Source organism: Strongylocentrotus purpuratus, unplaced genomic scaffold (genome assembly GCF_000002235.5).
Source record: "Strongylocentrotus purpuratus isolate Spur 01 unplaced genomic scaffold, Spur_5.0 spur5_scaffold_6, whole genome shotgun sequence".
Classification (NCBI taxonomy): Eukaryota; Metazoa; Echinodermata; class Echinoidea; order Camarodonta; family Strongylocentrotidae; genus Strongylocentrotus; species Strongylocentrotus purpuratus.
Genome location: NW_022145612.1, coordinates 5180102 through 5193140, shown reverse-complemented (window position 1 = coordinate 5193140; position 13039 = coordinate 5180102). Strand labels below are relative to the sequence as shown.

Genomic DNA, 13039 nt, shown 5'->3' with positions numbered 1-13039 from the left:
TACCCCATAATTATAAGCTCTTATAATTGACTCCATTATGGCCTTTAATGTACCGTGAATACATTTGGAAGCTTAAAAGAAGAGAAATAAAATATTACTAGTTCCCATTTAATACACTTGGCAAACATAAACCATTGAATGTAACTATCCGGGAAGCTGTACTCACTTTTACATTCAGGTACAGGACCACTCCATTCTCCATTAAAGCAAATGATCCATTCGGGCCCTATGAGGACGTAGTTATGAACACATGAGAAAACAACCTTCTCCCCACGGCGATACCAATCATACCGTCTGTAAGATCCATGCATTGGGGCCATGATTGGTGGACATCTTGGACGAGGTCTCGTTGGAGGTTCTGGTGATGATGCATCAGTAGTCATCATCCGAGTCGGTAATGTTACAATATCGATGGTGGTGTGCTGTGAGAAGTAATCGCGCGTAGTGCTTTCAGGCAGAGGTCTGGTAGAGACACTTGGGCTGGTTGGTCGATGCGGTCTAGTGGAAGGTTCTGGCCTTGTTGTTTCGATGTCGATCATTGGTGTAGTTTCCCTTTCTTCCGTTGTTTTGACACCATCTTGTGTTGTTGAAGGGCGGTTTCCTAAAGTTGTTCCTGTATCAGCCGTTGTTAGAACAGGTGTCGTTTCTTCATTCTCCCGTATCGTTGTAGCTGCAACATCTGTAGTAGTACCTCCAGCAGCAGTTGTTGGGGAGACACGTGTTGTTGTACCAGATGAGGAAGAACTTAATGTGGTTGGCTGAGGTGGTCTTGTTGAGGGCTCGGGTCTTGTCGTTTCGACATCCACTTCTCGTGTCGTTTCCCTGAATTCAGTTGTCACTTCGGATGTTGTTGTTGTTGTTGTCGGATGGTCTTCTACTGTGGTTCCTGTATCACTAGTCACTCTGCTAGTCGGTGTAGTTGTAACCGAAGCCTCTTCAGTTGTAGCTGCAGCAACAGTTGTTTGTTTTAATCCTTGCGTTGTGCCAGCCGGTGAATCCGTTGAGACAGTGACATCGCCTAACATTGTAACAAATAAAAGGGAAATGTCAGTTGAAGACATGCATTTAGTGTGATGAAACAGACGCTGAACTTCGCAACATACCTATGTAGCCCACCGTTACATGCGTTTGTGCTCTTTTTGATTACTTTCATGGAATGCATCGGTCAATCAATTGCATACATTGTCTGATTAAATATGTCTTCATATATATGAAGCCATAATGCATGGCCGTCCAGAGGATTATTTTATGTTGGGGACTGGGGTAAAATGCAATAAATTATTGAAAATTTATTGCATTTAAAAAAAAAATAATTTATTTATAGAAACTGCCCCCTACCCTAGCCCCCGCTGCGTACGGTTCAGTGACAAAACAATGGCCTCGTAACTGTGAGGCCCCACGATCAAAACCGTGTCGATGTGCTATATTAGTGCCCTTTTGTGGGGCATTAATCCTCATTACTGTCATTTATGACTTGAGGGCGTAAGTCCCCTAGTTAATAAGCATATTAGCATACACATGCTTTAGCAGTCCCGCAAAACACACATTGGCAAATTATTATTCAATAAAATCTGAGAATGTATACTATTATCTAAATCTATTATTTTTAAATAATTTTTAAAATAATTCCATCAATTGGGGTAAAACAAAAATATTCCACCTTTATGAGCGACAGTGTATATTAAATAGAGGTATAACTTAAACATTTTTTTGTCGTGCTCATGTTGGTCATATACTGCAGGCAGACCTGACTCATTTCGGCTCTGCAATATTGCCACACGTTGCCTAATATTGGTTTGTTGCAAGGATAGAATTTTATCAGTAAAACTAATTCGAACTCTTTTTTCCAAAACATAAAAGTTCCGGTGACGGTAAATTCAGACTGATCAAAGGAAATATATTACGGTAGTAAGATATGTGATTAACTGCTTACCTTCACATTCAGGAATGTCTGCGTTGTAAGCTCCATCATCACAGGTGATCTGAGATGCACCAATCAGTGTGTAACCCTGGTTACATTCAAAAGTTAAAACATCGCCGTGGTCGAAGGTTCCAGATTGACTACCAAAGGCTGGCGTACCTGGGTCTTCACAGTTACCTTGAAAAATAAAAATGAACTAGTAAGAAAGAAAGAATGACGAAACACTGTTTGTCTCACGAATGTTCTTGACCAGTGGCGTAACCACAGAATGGGCATGAGGGTTGGGGCCACATGCCGAATGGTAAAATAGGGAAAACTGGATAGGAAAGAAAATTGAGTAAAAAGTATGATGCCAGTGCCCTCTCAATTTCTATACCCACAATACGACACTGTTCATCACAACAGACCAAGCAAACTAACAAATACGGCGCCTAATTCTTGGTATCTACCTACTATAGTTTAAAATGTTTTTTCTTGGAAGAACGTTGTCATTTATGTACAGACTTACTATAACAGAAGGGTGGCTCAGTGTCCCAGCCGTTGCTTGTACATGTTAGCTCAGAAGCTCCAACCAGGGTGAATCCCTCATTGCAGACATAGGTGAGCGTGTCCCCGTACTCCACACCACCCGATTTGGTGCCGTCCTCCAATGTTCCAGGATCACCACATGCCGCTGTAAGGGGTAAAAACAAGGGGGGGGGGGTAAAATATACGTTAGCAGAAGTACTCTCGGCAATAGCTACATGAATATATCTCTATATCATATAAAAAATAGATGGAGATTGGAATTATAATAAATACATTTTTCGAAAGAATGAACGGCTTGTTTCTGACGGATGTCTTATAGTAGTATGTATGCGACGATTGCAGTCAAGTCAACATGCCTTCCCAAAAACTGTCTATTAAACCAGCTCTCGGTCATTTGTTTATGTTACTGCACTGCAACGAGAATTGTGTGACCGGATTATATATAATATGTCAAAGCTACATCTTTTGAACCCACGTCTTTTTTCTTACACCGTTTTCGAGAACTATTGTGATTATGTCTGAATCGCTATAACATTCAAAACCTGTAGTAACATGTTTATTAGAATACAAAAATGATTATAGGCCTACACACCGATGCATTCTGGAACTTCGTTACTCCAAGGACCTCCGAGACAGGTGATGATACTGGCTCCTACCAATGTGTATGAGTCATCACACGTGAATGTCACTGTATCACCGTTGCCATAGGATCCTGATTGGGCTCCGTTTGCTGGGGTTCCTGGGTCCGAACAGTCGGCTGGTGGAATAGTGAATGGATTGAAAATTGAGTATTGGATGCATATCGAACCCTAGGTCATGTCGTCATATTGCAGTTGGTAGTCAGTAAATGAAATGAGTAGCAGTGCCAGTGGTATTAAGTGATACTATGTGCTACTTTAAAAAGTATAAGGTATACATTTGCGCAGCACGAAGTTAATTATGTGTCCAACAAACTTTGGTTATTTTCTTTACCCAACTTGAGTAATATTTTGTCCAATTAGGGTCATAGAATTACTTATAAATGAGCAAAATATTAACCAAATTGGGTAGGAAAAGAAAAATTGCCCAAAGTTGGATGGATATATAGCTCTTTCTGATTGTGTTAATTTGTTACAAATATCACAATCACTCTTTTCCTTTGCTTAATACTGCTTAATACTCATGTGTTTTTGTTTCCTTCTTCTCTGTTTTAGGTATAGCCCACTGACCAAGATGAAACAAGCTCATATGGATTTTAATGTACATGTAGTTAATATAAATGTAATCACATGTTTATATTAAGAGGGACTATAAGACAGTGGTCTTGTAGGTATTTTAAAATACAAGAGACAACAACAACGTTCTAGCTACATATATTTATAAAAGTCAATACTCGATTAATCAATAATGGCAGCACAGGTTCCTAAGATAACAATCACTTCGTCACAGCGATGTCTATGGAAGATGCCGTGTCATATACCTTGACAGATTGGGGCTTCTGCTGAAAATGTTCCATCTTCACAAGTGATCTGTGACGCACCAATGAGGGTATATCCATCGTCACATGAGAATTCGACAACATCTCCATTTTCGTACGTTCCCGACTGACTGCCAAACGAGGGAGTGCCAGGATCTGTGCAGCTTTCTAAAAAATAGAATAAAGTCACAAGACATGACACGTAATACTCTACCGAAGAAAATGCATTACTATATCCGACTCTTGATATTATTATTATAAATATTTTCAATAAATTTTTCTTTTTTATTATCAGCGTTGCTGGGGTTGTTGTTATTTACGTTATTATATTTACTCACGGTAACAGACGGGTGGCTCAGTGTCCCAGCCATTGCTTGTACATGTTAGTTCAGAAGCTCCGACCAGGGTGTATCTCTCGTTGCAGACATAGGTGAGTGTGTCCCCATACTGTACTCCACCCGAATTGATTCCATTCTCGAATGTTACAAGATCACCACATTGAGCTGGATCAATGAAAAGTGGTATGATATGATGTTATGAGGGCTGCTTGTAAGACAATAAACAACTATTTTTTCCTAAAATATTTCAGATGAGTAATCGTATAGCTACTTATCAATATCAATATCAGATCTTTGCATAAGAGGTCCTAGCGATGTATGGTATGTACCATTGTGGACGATGAATTTGTTGTACTAATGAATTATTCGGCGCCTTAATCGATGGTGCCTAAACAGGAATTTTAATATTAATAACTAATGAAATAACACAATAATGAATGTTATCTCTCATTCTCGGTGACGAAGGTGGCGTCTATTAATATCAGTGGCTGTGAGGGCTAAACGTGGGCCTTGCGGAACTGAATACATTGATTTAAGCACAAGTCCAAACTATTTTGTCCCTTATGTTGCCGACCGCATTAAGTAATTTAGTATTCCTGATCATCGCATTAGGTTCACAGCCATGCTAGAGCTTGGATCCGTACATGAAGTGAAGTGACACATCTGATATCACTTCCTGTTCATAATCTCTCAATACATGGTAACGTATGTGACATCAAATGAGATTATAGCTTGGACATGCCCTAACAGAGTTAGTAAAATAACAAATAATGTATTCTCACCGTAACAAACTGGTACTTCATCACTCCAGTCTCCGCCCATGCAACTGATGATACTTGCTCCTACCAGAGTAAATGTATCATCACACGTGAACGAAACAGTGTCTCCGTTACCATAGGAACCTGATTGAGTTCCATCAACCGGAGTACCCGGATCAGTGCAGTCCGCTGAAAGATGTAAATGTTTGTGACGAAAATAAGCTCTAAGATCATTGTGTTCGTTGTCATTTTTGTTCAGGTAAGAATATTCAATTGTGGCATGAGGAGTGGAACACAAAGTTTTCAATGTTTAAAACGAGCCATGATTATACACTTTACGAGGGATGCTAATGCAAGCCACTCTGTCAAGATTTAAGCACAGTAGGGTATATTTGTATTCATCTCATCTTTTATTTCTTTAAATTATGAGATAATTAGAAAATTACCATGTGTGTAGTCTAAGAATGCGTTCTCCTTACGTAATCTAGGTTTCTGTGATTAATATTAATCTTCATATAATCAATCTCCTCGAAATAAGAATCAGAGGGGAAAATTGACACTCCGCCCTCCCTCTCCAACAAGTTTACCCGATTTTATAGTAAAATTTAAATTTTTCCGTCACATACATGTGGAAATGGGGAAAATGTCCACCGAATGTCAGGAGGACGTTGATTAACATATAACCTTTGATACACCCTATACTGCCTCTCAACAGACGAACATTTAGTTAAATTAAATGTGTGTATTAACTTCGTTTTCATGTGTTTTCAGCTAGATATAAGACAAACCTGCACAAGTGGGCGCTCCTCTATCCCATTCGCCATCCTCACAGGAGATGACTGAAGCACCAATCAATGTGAAACCCGGTTCACACTCGAAAGATACAGTCGTACCTTGAAGATAGGTGGGAGACCCTACCTGGACGCCGTTAGATGGAGTCCCTGGGTCGGCACAGTTGGCTACAATATAGATACATCAACAGGTTAATGAAATTGAAATTGATTGTCCCTGATCTTGTACTTATTACCCTTAAACAATTTCGATTACTTTGTCATATCATTTGATATAGTTGCAATACTCTTTGACGTGCAAGAAGACACGAGCTAATTCATTTATTTATCTCTAAACGAGGAGAAATGAACGAAAGAAATACTGTTGAATAGTGCTCGAGAATAGCCTCCTACCTTAAAAATCCCAGTTAGCTTCAGAAGTTTAAAAGTCACCGATTTTCATTTTGATGTACTCCAAAATAGTGATTTAAAAAAAAAATCAATTTCGTTAAAAAAAATCTGCCATTGACGTTTATGCTTTCATAATAGAAAGCTGGCATCGACCAAACTACTTACCGACACATTCAGGAACAGGTAGAGTCCAAGTGCCACCGTCGCATGTTATAGTGGGTGCCCCTACCAAACCAAACCCACTATCACACACGAACGAGACCGTAGTGTAAGCCTGGTAGGTTGGGGACCCTTCCTGGGATCCGTCCACTGGAAACCCAGGATCACTGCAGTCAACTAAGATCGAGAAAGAAAAAGCTTTCTTGTTTATGGGGCAACCATTATGGGTGTATATTATAGACACTATAGGTGGTGGAGCCAGTTAGGGTAGATGCCGCCCCCTCGCATGTAACCTGTGTATAGGCCCTGGAAAGTTAATTACATATACAGTCGTCCTCAGCCTGCAAGGATGCAAGGAAACTCAACTTCTCCTTCTAGCCTGGAAGACGCCCTATAAGAGAATATGGTTTATGCGCGTACAGCGTATTCTCTGTTGGGCGTCTTCCAGGCTGCCCCACCCCGTTTATAAATTATCTGATACGCAATTGGTATCGTGATATCAATTTTTAATTTCAAATAATGTTGTTTTAATCTTTAATCTGCACACATTCTGAAACTAAGCATTAACGTAGTATCTTAATTGTTAAACGGGCGATTTTCATACGAGCGGTTAGTAGTTCGAATTCTTGCTCTGTGTTTTTGTCCCTCTCGATCTAGGTGTAGTAAGATGGTAAGCCCTTTCAACCGTGAAGTTATGTGGTATTTGGTTTCTGCTTGGTAGGAGGAAATACCTTGTATACTGTGCTATTCAGGTTCAGGATAAGGTAATATTGGTGTGCAAAGAGGATCACTGTGTAGCGGATATGAGAGCCAAGGTCTTCAAGAATCCAAAATCATTGATCATCAAAATCATCAATTTCTGCAAATTTCCCCATTACACTGCAATGAATATTTTTTATTCATTTATTTATTTATATTATATCATTTTTCATTCCATATTCTTATATTACTCATGTATTCGCATATTGATATGTGTATTTATATCTATTCTTTCATTTAAATCCACTATTAGGATGGAAAACCTTATTGGGACATCAATTGCTTTTTCACCGCGGGGATCCATGAGGTTGGCTACAAAAAAATCATAGATCTAAAGTCTTCGTGCTTAGTAAATATTGCATACATGAAATAAAAACAAAAATTAAAAACTCCCATTCCTTCCCGTTATTCAGCTTAGTATATTTTCTTATACTCACGGACACAAGTAGGAACAGGTCTTGAATATAAATCGTCATTACAAGTCGTAGATGGTGATCCAATGAGACTGTAACCTTCGTTACAACTAAACGTTACAGTCGCTCCTTCTCCAAATCCTTCTTCAGCGGTGAGAGATCCGCTCTCAGGCGCCGTCAATACTTCACAAGCTGCATGAAACCAAACAAATCATGAAAGGCGTATTCAGTATAGAATGAGAATACATTTTAGACAGAAAGCTTCTATCAGCCATCACTCATGATGCAAATTTATTTCAAGAACAGTCTTAATTAAATCATCTGAACAGTTTATAAATGCGCTGAATGGTTTCTCCATCGAAAACAACCCTAATATAATGAAGTATCCAATAAATCTGTTATGCAGGGTGGCATAATTATGTATAATTAGAATGCACATTATTTGCATTCGTTGTTGCTATGTCTGGTAATAATCATACGCAAATAACAACTGAATTGTTCATACTCTTACAAAGTTTTGTAATTATTTAAGTATGTGAACAAAATTAATTCTCCCGATTTATGTTTCTTGAGAATTTGACATATCAAAGCGTATTCAACAAAGGCCTTAATTTAACCAGCGCATCGTTTATTCTTAAGTTACGAAAAACACACAAATTAACATTTATTTCAGTTGTTAATTGTAAGGACTATAACAGATGACAGTGCCTGGTACGACACGTATTGATATATGAATTTACTTGTATCGAAGTAACTGGAATAACAGAACGTGAGGTTATTCAGTCTCTGTGATTGATTTACATTGCAATTACAATAATTGAGGACATCTTGGGAGACCGACAGCCCATGGACCGACAACGATGTCCGTCTTGTGAATCTCGTGAATCCTCAAATAAGATGTCCGAAGGCCCGCGAGATAATGATGGGGTCGTGGACAGACGGTCTTTCATGGTCTTGTGGGTTGTATCAAATTTCAATATGTGCCAAACAGAAAACGCCAATGAAGCTCGATTTTTGTTCCTTTTAAATGCGTTTTGTAGTTGATTGGATAATCCTGAATGAAATCCTAATCATTCAGACATGCAGAATAATAGTAAAAAATTAGGCTCGGATTGTAATAATCCTCAGAGAGATGACCTTTATGTATGGTAATAGTCTAGAGAATATAAACTATCGCTAATGTTGTGCACAAGAAAATGTGATTTCAACTCGCAGTGATTCTCCGATCCAGAATTATATTGTTGATATCAAATTTCCTTTACGTAATTCCTGTGATGAAGCTTATTATCAACCGGGTAACATTCTTAGATGATTTCAAGCTTCGCTTTTCAAAGCCTGCTTTGGTAAAAATTGTTGTAGTTTAAAGATCAAACGAGTATGTTGGATTGCAGTCTAATGCCAAAATGCAAATAGAAAACATCATGCGAAGACAAGGTAATATATAATAATAAGAATGACAGTTAAATATAATAGGCATTCATAATCCAATTTTCCAGAAAGAAAAACAGAAGCTTTTGAAATAGGACACATAATGTATTCATCTACATGAACTATGAATATGAAGAAAGGATTCAATGACATTATAAGTACATTTATTTATCTTTATGTTATTTTACAAACAGTAATGTAAAAGTCAGTGGTGTTTAAAACCAATACGAACCAATAAAGAAGGCAGTTTTTGTTCAGCAACTTTTAAGTCAAATAGAGCTTATGATAACATAATATAATTTGTTTACAGGGAATGAAATCTGAAATCTCGAAGCGTGTCGTGGTAGGTAGTCAGGTAAAAGGAAAATTCGTTTTTGGAGGAACCCTAACTATGTTACTGCTATAGATGTGCTTGTATTTCGAGCAATCATACTGAGTTTAGGTCGGATCTATTCGAGACCCATACTAAAACAAATGGTCGAGGGTGTAGATATGTGTATACAAATATCCATGGGCTGGAGTCCGAATCGCGAAACCAATTTCATTCGAATCAATGAAGACATTTTTCTACACTTTCCATTTTAAAGCCAGAATGTGTAGCTCATAGGTGCCGGGTTGAAAGAAAAGCTTTAAATGATCCGGTGTTTTGGGGCAGACGAAGTAACACCGGTACTTTGCATGTTCATTGATACTAAAGGCCCGGTCACACAGCCTTTCGCGTCTGTATCGCGGGTAAAATTTCGCGATTTTTTTTTGCCCGCGGTTGCCCGTGGTGGAAAATGTGCAAAATTGGCTTACCCGCGGTTTACCCGTGGTATGCCCGCGGAACAGACGCCGGCGACTGTTCCGCGTCCTTATCGCGGGTGAAGCGCGGCGGTACCGCGGCCTACCACGCTTACACGCGGTACACACGCTAATGCACGTGATAACAACGCGGTACAGACGCGGAACAAACGTGCTATGACCGTGCTCCACCCGCGATTACCCGCTAAAATTTCGCGTCCAATTCCGCGTGTAACCACGTCTTAACCGCGGCCGTAGCACGTCCTAGCACGTTCGTTCCGCGTCTGTACCGCGTCTTTACCGCGTGTGTACCACGTGTACCACGTGTACCGCCCGCGATTACCCGCGGTCTAAATTTTTGGGCAGCCCAAAACTTTTTCGCGCGGCCAACCGCGTGTGAATTTCTTACCGCGTGTAACGACGGGTAAAGTACGGCTGTATCGCGTCTTTATCGCGACCTCAAAGCGTCCAACAGCGTCTGCTTCACGGGCAGAAATTTTTGGCCGTGATTCGGCCGCGATACGCCCGTGGAGGGCTGTGTGACCGGGCCTTAATATGCGTGTTACGAAATGTAGCTCATTATCATTATGCTTATCATTGCCATGGATCTTTCGTTTTGTTTTAGCTACATGTAGATGTTAAGATTCTAATTTATTTTGCAAATATAAAGGTACGTCGAGGTTTATTAAGTGAAATGGATGCCTCATGAATGAACATTTTTTCGCGAGGAGTACTTCCGCATATGATGGGCTTCCCCTCAGCCACGCCATTCAGAAGACTATAATCACTGTCACAATAAAAGACCCAAGAAGCTTGGTTGAGATAATAGAAAGATAAAATGGAAATACCAAGAGCGGCGATAATTCTTAGGATAAGGCCATTCGAACACCTCACATAATGTTCTTATATGTAAGATGGAGATGTCATGGTCTGGTCGTGGTCTTTTAAACATATGACATAATTATGCTTATATTATTTAAGATAGAGATGTCGTGGTCTTGCACCGGACTCTGGATCAGATGGTTCACGGTTCGAATCCCTTAAGTAGCCCTGATGTCTGATATTTGCCTCTTACAACCCAGGTGTAGTAAATGTATAAAATATTACACAATATTCTTATTTCATGTAAGATATAGGTGCCGTGGTCTAGTATCATACTTTCGACCAGATGGTTCGCGGTTCGAATCCCATAGTACGTGGCAAAGTGATGTGCTTTGGCAAAACATCATTCTACATTTGCCACTCTCAATCCATGTGTATTAAAGTAGTAGAGCTAACCCTGATGTTATTACATTATGTAAGATACAGGTGTCGCAGTCTAGTCGGGATCCCAATGTAAAATATTAATCGCAATCTAGGTGTAGTAAATGGGTACCTGACAGAAATAAATGCATTGAATAATTTCAGTGCTATTAGGCAGCTTGAGCTTCCCGTGAATCTATCGTGCGCTTAGGATGCCTCTCTCGGCAGTTCTGTATGCTATATAATAATAATAATAATAATAATAATAGTCATAATAATAATAATGATACTAATGATAATACTAATCAAAAAATGATAATAATAATAATAATAATAGTGGGTTCTTGTATAGTGCTCATGTCTGTCAGACTTGATACTCCTGGCGCTTTACAATTACTACCCCAGTTTAGCATTGCTGCCATCATGATGCCCTAGCATTTCACAGGAACCCATTTACCTGACCTGGGTCGGGGAAAGTATAGATAATGATATGCCAAAGGACAATAGTGCCGCGGCGGGACTCGAACCGCGAACCATGTGATCCACGGTCAGTGACATATCCACGAGACACCTTCACACAGGGCCCAAACTTTGTATTATTATCAGTATACAGGCACTGTAAATGTAGCTATTATCATTGTATAGTAATATTATTACTCTAACAAATATGATACCACACATATGATTTAAATGGTTAAGTTTCAATTATACCATTAATTGAATCCACTTTCATCTAAAAGAAAACAGACTTTTCATTTGAAAAAAAAGCGTTACTATACTTACCCTGTGAGACCTTTTGTACTGATAAGATAGTGAGGATGATATAACTTAAATGAAGCCATTGACAAGATATCCCCCTACTTGAGTGGGTAGTCGGCATTCTGGCAAACATTTGCTTTCTCCTCAAAATAAGAAGAATCTTCTCTCAAAACAGGCAATAAACTGTTAAAAATCCTGTAACATGGTAGAGATGTATTCCTCTTATGAGCTGATCAAATGCTAAGAAGTAAGATGGTGTTATCCCGAAAAAAAGAGTTTTTAGTTTTCTTCCCTCGGATGGGCTTGTCTCCACTTCTAAGGCTGTCGGGATCTATGCGAAGAATTCCTCAGCACCTTATTCAGTCATGAAACCCCATAGAGGATGTCTGAAGAAAAGAGCCGGATAATAGAACCAGGCGGTGCCAAGGTACTCGTGCAAACATTTGAAGAGCCTCCGCCCTTTCGGACCACTTTTCCGCTCTCTTAGAACTTTCATCTATTCTTTGACCCCTCCCTTGGTCAAACACAAGTTGCGCAATGGCGCACACAACGTCTCTGAACGATGACGGCTATTATTAGACCATATTCATCTATCACATTCGGGATGCATACTGACTTTCAGTAAATTCAGACAAATGTTATAACCATGCTGTGTCATATCTTTAGGCATTTATATTGCTCGTAAAATGGTCTCGATTGGAGGAGATATTGGGGCGTTTTCAAGTGAATAGTTTTTTAACGATGCACATACAGGAAAGTTTTTTTTTTATCATGGTTGCAATTATTTGTTTCAACACGATATTCCTAAAAATTTTTTTTTCGATGATGTAGACATAAACCTGACACTCATGAGGAAAGTACATCTATGTCTGTTCATCTAAATGAGAACTATACTAGTGCCAGCATGGATACTGATGCAACAAGTTGCTCTAAAATGACAAGGGTATTAGTTAAATCCTCATTCAGGCATTATTGATTGAAACATAACAGAGAACATGAATATACATGTATGATGGTGTCCCATTCAGATCGTTGAAAATTTGAAATTTTCTACATGTCGAATTCACCTTGCTCATGTTCCATTTTCAAAAACATCGTTCAGTTCAACCTATTTTCCTCTAGTAATCTTTTCTCTTGGTTTTATCACATTATCTAACAAAATATATTGGAAAACCAAGAAAGAAACAGTTGTTTTGAATGATGAGCCTCAGTATTGAATATGGGGAGGGCTGCACTTCATCCCTCCACTGGATTGACCATTGGTTACAGCATGAACCTAATACAGGCTATGACAGAAGATTTCAATGAACATGT

At 39.1% G+C, this 13039-nt stretch overlaps 1 protein-coding gene across 2 annotated transcripts in view; it reads right to left on the bottom strand.

Annotated features, from left to right (window-relative positions):
* The window catches only part of LOC581873, a 46559-nt gene extending 34501 nt beyond the window's left edge, over positions 1-12058 (bottom strand). Inside the window, exons 1-8 of one of the 2 annotated variants that reach the window (XM_030972538.1) lie at positions 11750-12058; positions 7538-7705; positions 6348-6518; positions 5790-5960; positions 5026-5190; positions 2430-2594; positions 1934-2098; positions 167-1018 (exon numbers count right to left, since the gene is read on the bottom strand). In XM_030972538.1, coding sequence (XP_030828398.1) covers positions 167-1018; positions 1934-2098; positions 2430-2594; positions 5026-5190; positions 5790-5960; positions 6348-6518; positions 7538-7705; positions 11750-11858 — 1966 coding nt within the window. In that variant the 5' untranslated portion in view covers positions 11859-12058. The remainder of the gene's footprint in view (positions 1-166; positions 1019-1933; positions 2099-2429; positions 2595-5025; positions 5191-5789; positions 5961-6347; positions 6519-7537; positions 7706-11749) is intronic. The other variant, XM_030972539.1, reaches the window with a different exon arrangement.
* Between the last annotated feature and the right edge of the window lie 981 nt (positions 12059-13039).